Below are 16,357 nucleotides of genomic sequence, written 5' to 3'. Positions count from 1 at the left end.
CTTCGAGAGGATTGTGTAGCCCTCAAGAAGAAGAGTGTCAAAGCAGTGACAGAGCTGGCATTGAACCGCGTCTCTGTGAGCACAAGAACGTCAAGGTCAAAGTCTTCAAGGAGGTGACAGATGTCAGAAGAGTGTTTGACAGCAGAACAAGAGTTAAGGCTAGCTAAGTGAAGCTGGTTGCCCCCTTTAAAGGATTTCTGAGGAGGGGCACAGGGCTGGGGTACCACCACTGGAGGGGGGAAGAAAAGGGGGTGGAGGACAGAGGAGTATCAGGCGAAGGGAGGAAGGTGAAAACAGATGGTAGATACCTGTCAAGAAGGAGGAGATTGGGTTTAGAGCCCTTGGCCATGATAGGGCCATTACACTAGTCATTGATGATTGATGATGGGAAGTTTGCCAAGAGCACTTCCCATCTGTTTCCACCGTTAATGGGTGAGGAAGAAAAAGGGGAGAGGACAGAAACCATATCAGGAGTCCAAAGGTCCGGAGAGGGGACGACAAAGGGAATGCTGGTTATAGTCTGCCTGGAGGAAGCAGCGACTACGAAGTCGGCTATGGGCAGACCAGGATTAGAGGCCAGGAGACGCTTCTAAACTTCTTCCATCCAGGCTTCGAGAGAGAGGAAGGATAGGCGATGGAGAAGCAGTTAGAGCAAATAGGGGAGATGGAGAGCATCATAGAGAGGGGGGTGAAAAAGATAAGGGTGCCCAGTGGAAGGAGAGGGACAGAGAACTGCCCAGTGCTTGACAGAACTCACCAGGCGGCCTACGCAGGAACAGATGAAGCAGGTACTTTCAACAAGATTCAAATGAGAGCCACAGAGTTCAAAAGTACCAGATTGAGGGATGCCAGAGCAGGGCAACAGATTTCACATACACCCAGTAAGGAATTTCTAGGAAGCAGGGAAAGGAGCAGTCCTACGGTGCAGCCAACAGGGATTAGTGGCGCCTACGTTTGTGTTTTAAACAGCCACTAAAATGCAGGCAATTCAATGGGGCAACAGATTACAGAGGGAGCCTAAAATGAAGATTCAAGCATAGATACATGAAGATGCAGGCCTTTAGAAAACCAAGCAGAGTCAACAGAATGAGAGCACCCCAATAGGAGGCGAGGCAAATGCATGGGAGATGACCATGTAGGCAGCAAAGGCAAAGAACCAGGGGTCACATGAATGACAGGAGGTAAGAGTTCAGAAGGTAAGCGCAGAGTGCATCAGAGGGGCACGCCGATCTCCCGGTGAGTCGAGAGGGATCAGTGTTGGCAGTGTACGTATGGGGGGGTAATCATACAGGGGAGTAAAGAGTACTGGTTTGGGTTGCAGGAGAGAAAGTGGTGACGAGTGCTTAGCAAATGGTGAGCAGATGATCTAGATGCCAGGCCCAGGGACTGCGGGTGCGCTGGCAAGCAAGCATGGCATATAGTCCAGAAAGCATCCTGGCAGCAGTGCGTCATGGACGGACAGGGCAGACAGGGGCCTTGTGTGGGCCTTGTCAGTGGGCCGGCTTCGACCTCGCCGGCTCCCGTGATTGGTTTCTTATTGAGAGGCTGAGCCAATCATGGTTCTGAGGCAGGCTTTGGGCACCGGGGAACAGATGGAGGCAGAAACACTGCTGCGATCATTAGGCGGCGGCCATCGTCAAGGTGCACATGGTTGCACCACTGAATGGGGTCCAAGTGGGCTTCCCTTATGCTTTCTGTGTGATCTGCTTGCCATCATCACACACAATGCTGGCAAGAAGGGGGCAATAAGGATGCAACCCCTAGGACCGCAGTAGATGAACAAAAAATGAGGGCTCGAATCTGGGATTGCAGGACTGACATTTAATTCCTCACAGGTCAAGTTAACAGTCTCAAGAGAAGCAAAAGCCAATAATGCAGGTTAAAGGAAATTGACATATGTCAGATTGTTCAGTAAGACAGCAATAAAATAATAAATCACCAACAGATAAACGCTTTAATAAAAGAAGATTGAGAGCCAGAAAGTGCGGTTAGCAGGACATCTTTAATGCCATTGTCAGTTCATCGAGATAATTCGTGGGACAGTCAGTCTTAGCTATTCTCATATTTTTCGTAGCTATTCTTAGACATTTCACACACATTTCTAATACTGTTAGTGCTCCAGAACCAAGAAACAAAACACGTTCGATTTAACAGAAACCAAATCATGAAAGTGGTAGCCCCATCCTTTGTTGTGCGGTGGTCCGTCGAGTGCGGCACGTCTGCCGGCATTTGTTAATGAAATCCTTTATTCTCTGCTCCCAAATCAAGGCTCAAAGAGGGGCACTTTGAGAGCCAATTGTTGATAGCTCATGCCTTTGCCCACCAGATGGTCCATATTTGCTATAGATGATATGCTGATATATTTTAAAGGCTTGCATAACAGGATGAGAAATACCGACCATCGATCTTCTCCAGTACCCATCAAGGGAGCCTGGGTGCTAGTGGCACTCTGTGCTTACATACAAATACACAATACTATCAAACAAGTCCATTAGTCCATGCCTAATAATAAAACTCTTTCTGATCCAAACATTTCTAAGGTGAGGGACCCTGGTCGGAGAACACTGAACCTTCAATCTATCAACGCATTCTCCCCCAGCAGTCATGGCCATCAAGTGCCAACCCATTCAAGACTGCTGAGGGCGGTGGAGGACAAGAACAGGTAGTCCCCAGGTTTTAGCTTAATAAGTGTGAAATGAACACAGCACAGGGAAAGATGTGGGATGCACAACATTGTGTCTGCACTTCATGACATAAGAGTGGATTAACAGTAGTCAAGACGCTCTGCACAATCGGCCTGGAAAACTGTGCAACAGTAGCAAACGGATAGGTCGGAACACAACACACACATACGGCATAGCTCGTGGATCCCACAGTTCAAAACTGCCAGCACAACGATGGTCCGCGTCAATAGAAACCTATGGATAGCTTGACACCATCACTCTACTGAGAGAACCGGAGCAAAAGGGGCTGCTCTTTATCAAGGATAACTAATGGGATATCCAAGAAATGTATCAAATAACGGGTGTAGTATTCTCTACTAAATGAAGACCAGGCGCCCAGCGTCCTCCTTGCTGAAGGGCTTCTAGAGTCGTTATTCACGAGTGTAAGCCATGCCCCATCCTATAATGGGCCTCCGTGTGGCCTGCCTCTGGAATCCCTCTAGTGCCCCGTGTGCCCATTTTACATGCAACTCCCACGCCTTTGCTATGACATATCCCTGAGTGTTTACCTCTTACTACCAAAGTCATTGCATTTAATTCAAAACATTAGCAATGTATAGTAGTGATGGCGATCATGATGATGGAGACTGCACCGAGCATGCAATGGGTGCTCTAGAAATAGGTTGAGTTTGGAGGTTCTTCAAGGATCTCTTTTTATTTCAATGCATTTTTTTAAACCCACCCTGCTCGGAAAAGCTCCCCTTCTGGATCAACCCGCAGTTCCTGCCAACTGGGCAAAGACATTTCAGGTCAACATGTCCCTGAATTTGGGGATGCAGAGCCGCTGGGAACCCAAACCGGATGTACTTCCAGAAACAAGTTCCTTTCCTTAAAAGCCTCTATGAAGATCAGAAGGTCTTTAGATGGTGGCTGCCAAAGTGGCACGCATTGTGTGTAGGTAAACTCCCCCAGCACGTTGATATTCCCAATGTGCTAACATGGGGCGCACTTAAAGTCTACTCAAAGCAAAATGGCGCCCACCCTAGACTGTACCTTATGAATTCATAAACTCTTGAATTATATTGCCTTTGCTCATTTCTCCAGAGGACGCGACCTCAGGGCATAGAAACAGCCACGCACGCGCTGTGCCGTGGTAAGTATTTCTCCATGTTGTCGACCTAGTTGCTCTGTCTTTTGGTCTGCACATCTGCAAAAATGTTTTTGAAATTTGTGGGGTCAGTGCTAGTGAGCTCTTCCTGGCTTATGGTGATCTCACACACACGCGCGTGCACAGTGCCGGAGTGTGTTGCATGCAGCAAACGTGGTTATGTGCTCATTGGCTCTTCTTTAGAGTTCAGGGGTCTGTGTGGGAGCCAGGGGTGCTCGAGACATAGCCAGGATTCGGGGGTAACTCCTGAGGAGGCCTTCACCAGCTGCAGGAAACAGAAAGGAGACAATGCATTGTTAACACGGGCCACACTAGTCATGAAAGCAGTTACACAGCATGCACCGTATTAGTAACAGAAAGAGGACTTCTAGTTCAACCATCGGCTAATTCCAAATAGCGTGATATCTCACAGTGGCAGGAGGACAGACAGGAACAGTTGCTACCCTCGCCCAGAATGGATTTAATGAAATATGAAACCCTTAGGAAATGGATCTTGAAGATCCCCTGGGTAGATCCTGAGCTCATGTGTGCCATCAGTGGCTATTGCAGTGAGTGTAGCGTGACATGAAAGAGCAGAAGTCCCTCCTCTGTGGCACTGGGCTTCCCAGGGATTTCCGTGCAGAATGCAACACACACATTTTCCAGTGTAGAACAAACATTGCAAAGAAGTTCACCTATGACTGTACAGATGTTATGTGTGCACAGGAGGGAAATGGTTTACTTGGGGTGGGGTGGGTTTGGGGGTTAAACGAAGGTTGCAGGGGGGTCTCCTTTTGCATTTTGCTATTGCACTGAATTTAAAAACGATACAGTAAAAAACACACGGAAGGAACACAGCCTGCTGTCCTTTTTTGGCTGCACGTGCCGGGGTCTACGAAGCATGTCACTTGATATCTGCATAAAGGATATGAGGTGGGGATATCAGAGGCCGGCAAAGATTGAAACTAGTACCGAATAAAAAGAGCCATCATTCCTTAATATAGCACTTTAAGCTGACGCCAGCCCACGTTTAAGTGGTTCAGTATTACATCTTATTACTACTTAATTTAATGGAGCTCAAATTGTTGGGGCCAGAAGGATGAAGGGATGAGTCAGCAGCCATAATTCAAACCTGTACCTGTAGGTTGCACACAGATATGCAAGGCAAACTCCTAAATCGCTAATTCCAGCTCACATATATAGGCAGGCCGACCAGCGCACGGTGAGAAAGGGTGGGTCATGATGGGTAGAGACGCATTTGGTATAAACATGAAAAGCACAGCAATTGACAACATGACACTGCTTTTGCCTCTGTGCATCGACCTTAGTTTAACTGCTCCACATTTCTGTTTAAAAACACTGCGTTCACGGTACATCTGAATATTTGCAGTTCTCAGCATGGTTTCAACTCATTCGCTGGCACTCTTTTAAGTCAGGTCACTACCATTTGTTTTTAATCCCATATACGTGATTGTGTCTGTGTGGTTTGGACTTTCCTGGTGAAGACTCCTGTGAAATAATACTTACGAGCCGAAACACGTGTAAAGATGGTGAGATATTTCCAGAGCCAGTCTAGACAGCACAAGACAATGGGACATTAAAAAACATCAAAGAATAGTGTGAATGATCTTTTTGCTGAAGTATTTCTAAAGAGAAAGTAGCATGACCCAATTATATTTTGATATGCCGCAAAATGAGATATTGATTGTCCTTTTGGTAATTAATCACACTGATTCATCAAGTGTGACCCTTGAACATCTTCTGCACTGCAGTTCTCTATGTAAAGCAGTGTTTACACATTGACAGCCAATTGCATAATTTTCCACCCCACTGTTCTATTTCACTCCACTGTATTATACCCTCTTAATTCACAGTTGACTGATTGTTCTCTCCTCTAATAAATATGACACTGCTTTTAGGCACTGATCAACCACTAATCAGTAGCGGGATAACTGCATGGGCAAAGTCCTTGGCTTGACATATGTATGACTTTTCTCCATGCCATATAACAAGTAAATCACCCTTCGGTATGTTTCTGTACTTCCCCAAGAAGCGTTCTCATGACTCTTCAGATACTTAGGAAGGCGGTGCATGGACGCCATCTTTTCTTCCCGTGGCTTGATGGCAGTGGGTCTGCAAGCTTAGGCTCGGGACAAGTGTTTGCACCCCTGTGAATGATCTTGCCTTGCTTCCCTAAGGGCATAGTTACACAATATGGGGCTTTGTAAATGTTTTGGATTTCAGCTTCCACAATCCCAAACCAACATAGACAGAGGTGTGGAGTCATGGGAGTTGTAGTCCAAACCATCTGGAAGGACTCCTAATGAGTATCCATGAGCAATGTCATGTCCATATCTTATGGCAATAACTATTTCCTACTATAGCTGCAGCCCCCCCATACCCGTCTTCTCACCGGTCTGAACTGACATAACCGCATCATCACAGCCCTCACTTCCCACTACACAGGCAAGTTGAAGAATGTACGCGTCATCCACAAGGCTCTCCTTCGACGCGGACCAACGTTTCTGACCTCACAGATCTCCTTGTAGAACCATTACTCCCTTCGGCCATCCTCCGTCTCAGAGCATCTGGCGGTATGGTGAGTTCATCTGTCAAGCAACGAGGGAACTCCTACTTTATTGGGGCAGCAATCATTTAGAAAAGCCTACTCGTACCCATCTGAAGCAACAACATACACGAGGCAGTCCCCTAAAAAAGCAAAAGACTGGCCATTACTACAAAACTAATTCAGCCGACTCATGGCATCAACTCTGTGAAACACCCAAAAGCTGGCAGGATAAGATCTTGGAATTGCCCCACTACCACAGGCATATTACAGCCTGAGGAGAATAAGGGCATGGAATAGGACGTGCCCAGTGGACGTCCAGTGGGGTTGGGCATGTTCAGACATGGATCTCTTGCTGGCTGTTCCTTTTGAACCAAGAGGCAGGTCCCAATTTTCCCCAGACCGTTCACCCCCTACTCTGTAGGTCCACTCGAAACTAAAGTGTAACTGGTTGTAACAGCGCCTTGATGCATACAGGTTTAGTGTGTGTTATAAATGTAAAAATATATAAATAAAGGGTGAAACATGGCTGGGCCTGCTTGTGTTTCTGTGTAGAGTGGATGTGGCTGAGCAGCTCAGGCTGAAACACTCTATTTGAGCACATGATCTCGACTAATGTGGTTTCCTTCTTTAATGGAAAAGAGGTGCTAACCCAATGGACAGAAACGTCTCCTGTGGAGCTGGCGGATTGAACGCCTGCTGAGGAGTTAGCAGATTGAACGTCCCCGGAGGAGTTAGCGGATTGAACGTCCCCGGAGGAGTTAGCGGATTGAACGTTTCTGGAGGTGTTAGCGGATTGAATGACTCCTGAGGAGCTCACGGATTGAACGTCCCCTAAGGAGCTAGCGGATTTAACGTCCCCTGAGGAGCTAGCAGATTGAACTTCCCCTGAGGAGTTAGCGAATTGAGGCAAATCTTTCTATACATGCCTACAGTGTTCTTAATCAATGCAGGGAGGCCATTAAGTGCTTCAAATAGGGACCTGAACAAAGTACCCCCTACTGCTCCTGACTAAGAACTGCCCCTCATCCTATCGGGGTCAGAAATCTCTTCTTCCAATGTAAGATGAACATGTATGAAACAAGCATACTAGTGCCATGAATCGCAGTAGGAGGGGTCGTATGACAGTGATGTTTCAAATACACTAAATGTTGGACACGCCCCTTGAGAACTTAGCATTCCAAAATGGATCAGAAATCCCAGGAGAGGCGGGAAGGAGCTAGAAAAGTCTACAGGGAATGCAGGTTCCACCAGGCACAGAAGATAGGTGATATGTATGACGTAGCTGCAGTGTTAGGGTGGCATGGAATAAGGACATACTGGAATGTCATATGTTGGAATGCGTCACTCCAATCCTGAAGGGTTCGCTGGGATTACAACTTCACTGCCTTTAGAGTGGTAAAATCATGCAACGAGTGAGGTATTTCTGAAAAGCCATGTGCGGTACTTCAGAAATATCTCATATATGTTACCGCCAAATTCATGGCGAGCCCCTTATTGTCTATTTTTGAGAGGGCCATTTCAAGATAACAAGGTGCTCCTGCCTCCACCTCCCATCCACCTTTCATCCACCTTTGTGTGACCTTAGACATGTCCCTGATCAAACCTCTATATATATTTAATGAACCTAAAGGAATTAGTTTCACTTCTGGAGATCTGCGGTAAGAAAGACTCACAAGCATGTTGCGCGAGGTTTGATTAATTCGTTCTGAATGTTTGAAGAATGTTTTATGTCCCAACATTTACATTGGTTTTTAACCCTTATGGTCAACACCTAGAGGAAAGATTGAGACAGTCTAATTTGGTTGTCCTTGATGAAGGCTCTTGTGAATATGAGTCGAAACGTGTGTATCTGTTAGTGACTTGCATATGAGCATCTACTTGCCTGTTTCATTTTGTCTAGGGCTGTTTCAAGGTCACATGGCACCCACAGTATAAAGCTAACCATGGCCTCCTCCCAACTCCATCCCTTTGCAACAAATACTTGTCTAGTTTAATCTGTTGTGAACAGAAGTAGAAAAAGGATAATGGGCCTCACTTCAATGTAAATAAGGTTCATTCATTCATTAATTCATTTTGTCATTTATATAGCACCTTTCACCATAATTATGGTCCCAAAGTGCTGTTGGTTAAATGCCCTCATTGGGCGCTAAGTTCAGAAATGGGAACATTGGGAGGTGCTATTAAGCGTGGGTGCAATTCGGCCATTACAGTTATGAGAGGGTGGCCAAGACCCTGCTCGCCACCCATGTCTGAATGGCGTGTCGATGGGCGCAGCAGAGGTAAGCTAGGAACTAAACAGGGGTTGTGTTGAAGTGGATAGAAAATGATGTGAGTAGCTACAGTTGTTGTGAAAGGTAGCTTCATACTAAGGGCAGAGTTGTTGTGCAATTGTGTTTGTGTTATATGTGAGTCCAGAGGTGTGACGAGTTGAGGCCGTGATTCGGGCGAAGTTACGAAGATGCGGGGTGCGAGGGAAATAATGGGTTTGTTTTAGATTCACCTGATTGTATTACTTTGCAATCAAAGTTCTCAGTCGAGTGACCTGCAGGTGGAGTCACACTGTTCCCATGCAGCACCACACTGAGCTCTCGTGAGTGAGTGCCAAAACTGATCCTCTTTCCGTCTGTGTCCAACTCAGCCTCCGTCTCTCACTCTCTCTTCCTCTGTATCTTTCTCTCATCCCTCTCTCTCCGTCCCACTTCCTCTCCTGTTTCACCCCTAATCCCCCTTTCTCACCTACCATCTCCCATATACAATTACATATATATCCAGGTTAATGATCAAACTGGTTTATTTCTAAACATATGTGCAATGTTAGCCATGTGTGGTTCATATGACCATATAACGAGGACCAACATGTTATAGCAAATACCACTCTTATGCTGACCGAGTCTAGTGGAGTCTGAGAAGCACTCACCAGCCTCCTCCCTCGATCCCAGCCTTACCGCCTCTCCCTTTCTCAGCGCTTCCTTTCTCCCCTCTTTTCCCTGTGCAGTTTCTCTTTGCCTTAATCGCCTTGTTTCCCACTGCCAGGTTATTGCCGGACCACCCAACCCGAATTCCAGTGTGTGGTAAGAGAAGGAGTGATGTGGCCGGAAATAGACTATACAGGGCTCTTGGAATTTGGGAAATTAGAGCACTCTCAACTGGACCAATGCAGGCGTCTGTAATCCACGTATTCATTGCATTCTGGCAGATTAAGCTGTGCTTTCCATTATAAGTGCAGTTGTACATGTGCCAGAGGGCGTGGAAGGCAACAGGACTGGCTTGGCCACACCGGCATGACCCGGGTCCAGTTGAGAGCCAGTGGAGAGAGCCGGAAGAGGGAAGAGGCGAGGTGTTTGCTGTTGGAGCAGCAGCAGCGCAGCTGAACATCAATCCCTGGTGGAGCCGTCCCGCGGCCCTGCAGGGTCTGCAAATACAGAAAAGAAAGCGGCCATCTTGGCTTTCAGCATTAAAAAGGGACCATTGACTTCCAATAAAGGTGACTTTAATGAGGTCAAGAAGTTTTGGGTAACTCCTGCACGTTTTCCGCCGGTGGGGTATATCAAGGTACACCAGTGGGGTATACCTCATGGAATGTTGGGAAATGCATCAGATGCGTTTAGGAAACTCTATGGACGTGTGGTATTTCAGCAATACCACACTCTTGTGGATACGAGTGTAGGAACTCTGTGGGAAAGGAGCTGCAACTTACTGGGCTCATCCCTCGCACCCCCCCCCTTTGCATTTCTGTTTTTATTTGTGTTTATTGAGGGACCAATGTACATTAGAGAGAACGGTGATGTGAAACTGACCTGTTGGTTGGTTGGAATATAATGAGTTGATCGGACCATTGGTGGCGGACCGACCATGCCGGTAATGTCCCACTGCCAAAGTTAAGGGCCGGGGCAAAGAGAAGGTCCCTTAATGTGGGCGGCGGTGCTGCTGCCGGCCCGATCGGCGAGCCGCCAAGGATCATATTGCCATTAGCACCTGTGTAGCTTACATGTGGGTGATAAAGGGGCATTTGCATGAAGAAAAAAAAGAAATCTACCGGTTCTGCCTGGCGCTGCTAAGTATTTTTAAAGTCCACTTTCAATGTTGATGACCATGATTTCATCAACAAGGAAAACAGACTTTAGAAATACATGGCAGCAAAATGTTATTTTTAAAATTCAAACGCACACTTAGCACTTGCATGTGATCTTCCCAGGTGCTAATGGGCAACAGAGAGAGAAGGGTGGTAAGAGATACCGGCCGAGCGGCACTCAAGCTCTCCAGAACGCAGGTTTATAAGTCAATACAGTCCGTGTTCCAAGCTACCTGATTGGCCAGCGCCCCCTTCCAGGGAGCTCACTGTAAGAAACCAGGGACAAGAATAACTTGTTCCAGCTACTAAAAGTGATTAGAATCTCTGTTATTAGAACGTATAGCTATGCCATGAAGCCTTCGGCGAACGTGCACTTAATAAAGACCCATATTTATTTATTCAGATTTGTAGAGCGCACGTCAGCCCGTGGGCATCGTGGCACTTGTTACAGACAATGTCTTAGTTACGTAGGATACAATATTTACATACAATTACAATATTTACAATAGACATGTACACATTAGCAGAGCACTGTATTTACAAGGATTCCTGAAAGTTTGCTATTATTTTGCAAGGTATGAGGTTTTCAGTTTCCTGCGAAAAACAGGGAGTGAGTTTTCCGCTCTAATGTCTGCAGGAAGAGCGTTCCAGGTCTTGGCTGCGATGTAGGAAGCTTAGACCTCCGGCTTTGGCTTTTTTGATGCGTGGGATGCAGAGTAGGTTGGAGTATTGCGTCCTGGTGGGACAGGAGGAGGATGGTTTGAAGATGGTTTCTGATAGATAGGACGGGGCGGAGAGAGAGGCATTTGTGAGTGAGGGTGAGGATTTTGAGAGTGATCCACTCTTTGACCGGGAGCCATTGGGCTGAGTGCCTGGCATGGGTGATATGCTCTCTTCTTGGGATACTGAGAGCGGCCCGGAGAGCATTGTTTTGCGTGACTTGTTTTTTGGCTGATGTGCCAGCTAGGAGTACATTACAGTAGTCCAGTTTGGCTCCAATGGTTGCTCTCGCTATAGAGAGGCAGTTGGGTTTGGAGAGGTAGGGCTTGATGGCGTTTCTGAGTTTGTTGGTGTGCGCAGATGAGGAAGTGATTGCGCTGACTTGTCTAGTCATAGATAGTGAGGAGTCAAGGTATACTCCGAGAGTCATAACATAACATGCCAAGGGTATCCAGCTCATATTTAAACTTAAAATAAATGAATCAGTCTCTATTCAGAGTTTTGCTGAATGTCTAACAGATAAGTCATAATATTCTAAAAACGAACCCCCCCAACTACTGGCCCGGTACTATCTGGCCCAGCCAACTAGGAGGCAGCCCCAATACCCTCAAAGAAGTGAAAATGTGGGTGTCCCCTTTGATGAGAAATCCCCTCCAGTGGTTCCCCGCAAGTGGCCAGTTTTGTCATCAAAGGTTTCTTCAACCCCAGATGACTAAGGAAGTGCTTCCACCTCCTGTCGCCCCCATGCGGAGTGCTGGTGGTTCCTGCGCCGGTCCTGCCACTTCTGGGTCATGCGGGCAATATGTTCTTGGGCACCTCACGAATCAACTCCCGGGCTCCAGAATGCCGCAGCCAGCCTGCGTATCTCCCTGGATTGCTTCAGGAATATTAACCCTGCTCTGCTGCCGATTCCTTGGCGCACTATGATGAAGCGCATAGAGTTCAGCGCCACCTGCAGGGCCCATAGTGCCTTTCATGGCCAGGGTCCACTTCTCTAAATGACCCCATTTAGTTACTGCAGACCTCAAGAGGCACCCAGCTTGTGTTTCTTGGCAACCACACCAACTTTAGGAACATTGAGATTCGAAGGTCACGCACTCTCTGCAAGGGCCTCTAAATTGTGAAGTTTGCCCCCCCCTCCCTCTTAGGACAACCAACCATTTTATGACCTTCAATCTTGCCTGTTCTCTCCCCATCCCTATTTGACCTCTCAACAGTCTCTCTCCCTCTCTCTTCCTTTCACTCTCTTTGTCTCTTTCTACTGTTCTCCCACTCTCACTCTCTTTCGTGCTCTATCTTCATGTCTGTCCTCTCTCTCTTCCTGTCTCTCAAGCGCCCTCTGTCTCTCCCTTGCCTGTATATCACCTGTATTCCTTTTCCTTCCTTTCTTTTGGGTAAACAGTTCATCGACACGCAGGGCCTGATTCATGGAATGTTCAGCGCGGTGCAAAGTCACTTTGCACTGCTGCAAAGCCAGTTTGCACTGCCAACAAACACCATGATTCACAGAGCAGTGCAAAATGTATTTTTTTGCAGTGCAAAGTGAATTTGGACCACTGCAACGTCAGTGCAAAGTCACTTTGCACGGCAGAAAAACACTTATCACTGCTCCATGAATCAGGATGTGTGTTGGCAGTGCAAAGTGACTTTGCACTGCACTAATAATTCCATGAATCAGGCCCATGGTGTTTGTTGGCAATGCAAAGTGACTTTGCACTCTCTAATAATTCCATGAATCAGGCCAACAGTCTCTTTTGAGAAGAGACACATTGATTGAAATTAAGGCAGGTCTCGCAGTGGAGCTTGTCATTTCTCTAAATGGCGATCTAGTACATAAACATTCAAGAAGAGGTCAAGAATCAACACGGAATGATAATCTGTTCCGTGGGAATGTACCCACTCAAGAGTCTGGAGCCATGTGTTTTAGCTCACTGTACCTTTCAAAAAGGAGGAATAACCATTTGCATATCTTTCTTTGTCCTGCCCCCTTGAGCAGCCCAGCACCGAAACACCAGGCAAACCTCCTTTGAAAAAGAGTACCAAGAGCAACCCCAGACACGTGTTTCGGCCGAGTCGGGAGCTGTGCTTCTCTAAGAACAGGGAGCAAGGTGTCCACGTCTAGATAAGTCTAGGTAACTTATGGTGACCAACCCCAGGTTCCTTTTATATACAAAACGAAAGAACACAGAATGATAACCTGTTCTGTGGGAATGTACCCACTCAGAGTCCGCATAACAACTGAAGATAGTGCTCACAGAGGGTTTTCAGGTCCCAGATGTATAGACATGAAGGATGAATGTTTACGAAATGGTAGTGGAAACCAGCTGGCTAACGACAGAATATGTCCGGCCACAGGCACGGAGGATATGGCATGCAACCAGCCAGGGAACTTCACATCCATGTGCAACTAAAGTCATGGTCATACAGCGCGCCCTCCACGAAGATTCACGTGTTGATGAACCAATTGATCAGCTAGAACTGTTGGCTCTGTGTATTAATGACACCGGCGTTCCTCAGTGGAAACCATATTTTGACATTATCATTGATGGTTTAACTGTGAAATTGTTGGCCTACTCTGGGTCCGATTGCACCATCATTCCCCACGACAAGTACTTCATCATGTTTCCAGACCACAAAGGTCATCTGCATGCACCTGGCATTTCTCGGGGACATATGGGCGCAACAACATCAAATTACTTGGCTACAGACGAAACCTTCTACTCTTCAAAAACCGCTCGTCCATCGTGAAGGCGTCGATCAAAATCCTAGGTTCGGAAGATGAAAGACTACTTGAGATTAAACTCGATCCTTACTCAGAGGAGCAAGTGTTGTCTGTTTAACAATGGTCCTCTCCATGCGTAGAGATACCATCCCAATCAAGCAGGAGGTCTACCCCATGCGACATCAAGCCTGTGTGACGCCACAGAAAGGCTAGGTCCAGTAAGACTCACCAGAAAGCAAGACGGGGAAGTCCTTCACGTATGTTCCCACCTCCGCAGCTTGACTCATATACTCTCCCAAATATAATGGAACTGCCCCTACTGCTAAAAGCAGCCAAAGTTTCCTCTAAATTGGAACCCAAAAGTGCCTGCCACCGTGTCTCCCAAATAACCTAAAGCATAAACAGCCTTTATCACCCCACAGGTGCATTTCAAAACACCAGAATGCCTTCTGCGTTGTCATCGGCATCCGCTTTGTTTCAAAGAAGCATAACCTATCTCCTTTGTGATATATTCAATGTTGCAATCTTCCAAGATGACCTTTTCGTTTACAGCTACACCAAACAGCAGGTACTGTGCTGCAGACAATTGATAACAGTGGCCTGATGCTGGGTAAATCAAAATGAACATTCCAGCATCCGGAAGATAACTATCTTTGTAACACCATCACGGTATCAGGTAATATTATACCCACCAAAAATATCGCCATATATATGGTAGTTTGGAACTGCCATAGGCGATATTTTGGGGGGATAATTGCAGGGGTTTTTAGGAGCGGGGGTTGCGGGGGTGTCCCCCGCTCCTTTAAAAATAATGCAAGGGTTGCGGGGGTGTCCCCCGCAGGTTCCATGCCTTAATATCGGGGCAGAAATATGGCGATATTTTTGTATGGCGATATTTTTGTGGGGATATTAACACAGGGAACCCGCCATCACGGCAGCAGATTTCCATCCCACAATAGCGATTCTTGATACCATGTACAAAGATCCTTCTCCATCAATAAAGACCAAAAGACCAGTTCCAAGCAGCGTTTGACGAAATTAAATCTGAAATACCTTTGTTGCCAACCTTGGAGACGTTCCAACCTGGCAAAGTGACCATCATAAAAGTCTACTCCCGTGCCTACGGCCTAGGAGCCGTGCTGATGCAACGAACCAGAGACAGCGATTCAATTGTTGCGTTCGCTTCCAAAGCACTATCTGAGATTGAGAAGAATTACGTGGTAATAGAACATGACATGTTAGCATGTGCCAATAGCTACTTTATATGGGCAGGAAATTCACTCTGAGGACAGACCAGAGTCCTTTAGTGCCTTCTCACCCCAGCCGGCACAACCAGGATCACCCCAGGCGGCACAGCCAGGATCCCCCCAAGCGGCACAACCAGGGTCACTCCAGGCGGCACCACCAGGATCACCTCAGGCGGCACAACCAGGATCACCCCAGGTGGCACAACCAGGATCACCCCAGATGGCACAACCAAAATCACCCCAGGCGGCACAACCAGGATCACCCCAGGCGGCACAACCAGGATCACCCCAGGCGGCACAACCAGGATCACCTCACCCTTAGCCAGAGCAGCAGCAGCAAAATACCAAGAATTCATGTACCTGAGGGGGGAAAACAAGCAAGCGCACATCCTATTACACCTAACCGTACCCCAAATGTGCAGCAAGGAATGGATTGCAAGACCCAGCTGGCGACACATCAGCGCAAGAACATGAAATTGCGCACAGGCAGAGAAAAAACTACAACTCAGCAAAGTGTACAGCAAGTAAGGATGGCCTTCATAGAAGAACATTCACCAGTTACCTGTGAGGTAACCTGCCGGCATGGATCGCCCACAGCGTGGCCTTCAACTCCACCTCAAGGGTTACACCATTCAAACCAATGAGATGGTGCCAAGCCACACACTAAAGTCAACCATATTGGACATAGCACAAAATCATCAACCTAACGCATAGCAAGTCAAGTGTCCAACAATGAGCATGACATGCTCAAGCCAAACAGACCAAAATATTCGACAAAGCGAATGCAGAAGCAGTGGGAGCAATTGGCATGGGAGACCATCTTGACATCAGACTATCATGCAAAGCTAAGTGCATATCATCAACATACAGTGCCCCCACTATGGCTATAGAAACCATCAACGATTCTGTTATCAAGTTGTGAAGACCGTGCAGAGTCACACTGCTCCAGAAAGCAAGCACCAGAGGCCAACAAGACCACTCTGATGAAGAATTTCATGACCTCAACAGCACCAAACAAAACCCCAATCGCCAACTGCCAACACACATCAAGTAGCACAAATCATGAGCATCAGAGCAGTGACCCAAGTGTTCAAATCAGCACCCATCAAGTTGCAACAAGGTCGAGATGAAGAAGGCAGTGCCCAAACCTGTTCCTCCACTGAAGTTGAGGAAACCAACTCACCATATCGTCGCAAGGACCAAAGTCGAACAGTGAG

At 47.0% G+C, this 16,357-nt stretch overlaps 1 protein-coding gene across 2 annotated transcripts in view; it reads right to left on the bottom strand.

Annotated features, from left to right (window-relative positions):
* Positions 1-1,983: 1,983 nt before the first annotated feature.
* Positions 1,984-16,357, bottom strand: part of POPDC2 (popeye domain cAMP effector 2) — a 152,487-nt gene continuing 138,113 nt past the window's right edge. For both annotated transcript variants that reach the window (XM_069635735.1, XM_069635736.1), the window contains exon 4: positions 1,984-4,096. Coding sequence is in view for 1 of the 2 variants with exons in the window: in XM_069635736.1 (XP_069491837.1) it covers positions 4,011-4,096 (86 nt within the window). In the remaining variant the exon portion in view is untranslated. The remainder of the gene's footprint in view (positions 4,097-16,357) is intronic.

The sequence above is a fragment of the Ambystoma mexicanum genome, chromosome 7p (assembly GCF_040938575.1).
Source record: "Ambystoma mexicanum isolate Mex_15411 chromosome 7p, UKY_AmexF1_1, whole genome shotgun sequence".
Taxonomy (NCBI): Eukaryota; Metazoa; Chordata; class Amphibia; order Caudata; family Ambystomatidae; genus Ambystoma; species Ambystoma mexicanum.
The sequence above is the reverse complement of the archived record's forward strand: the minus strand, read 5'-3'. Positions and strand labels throughout refer to the sequence as shown.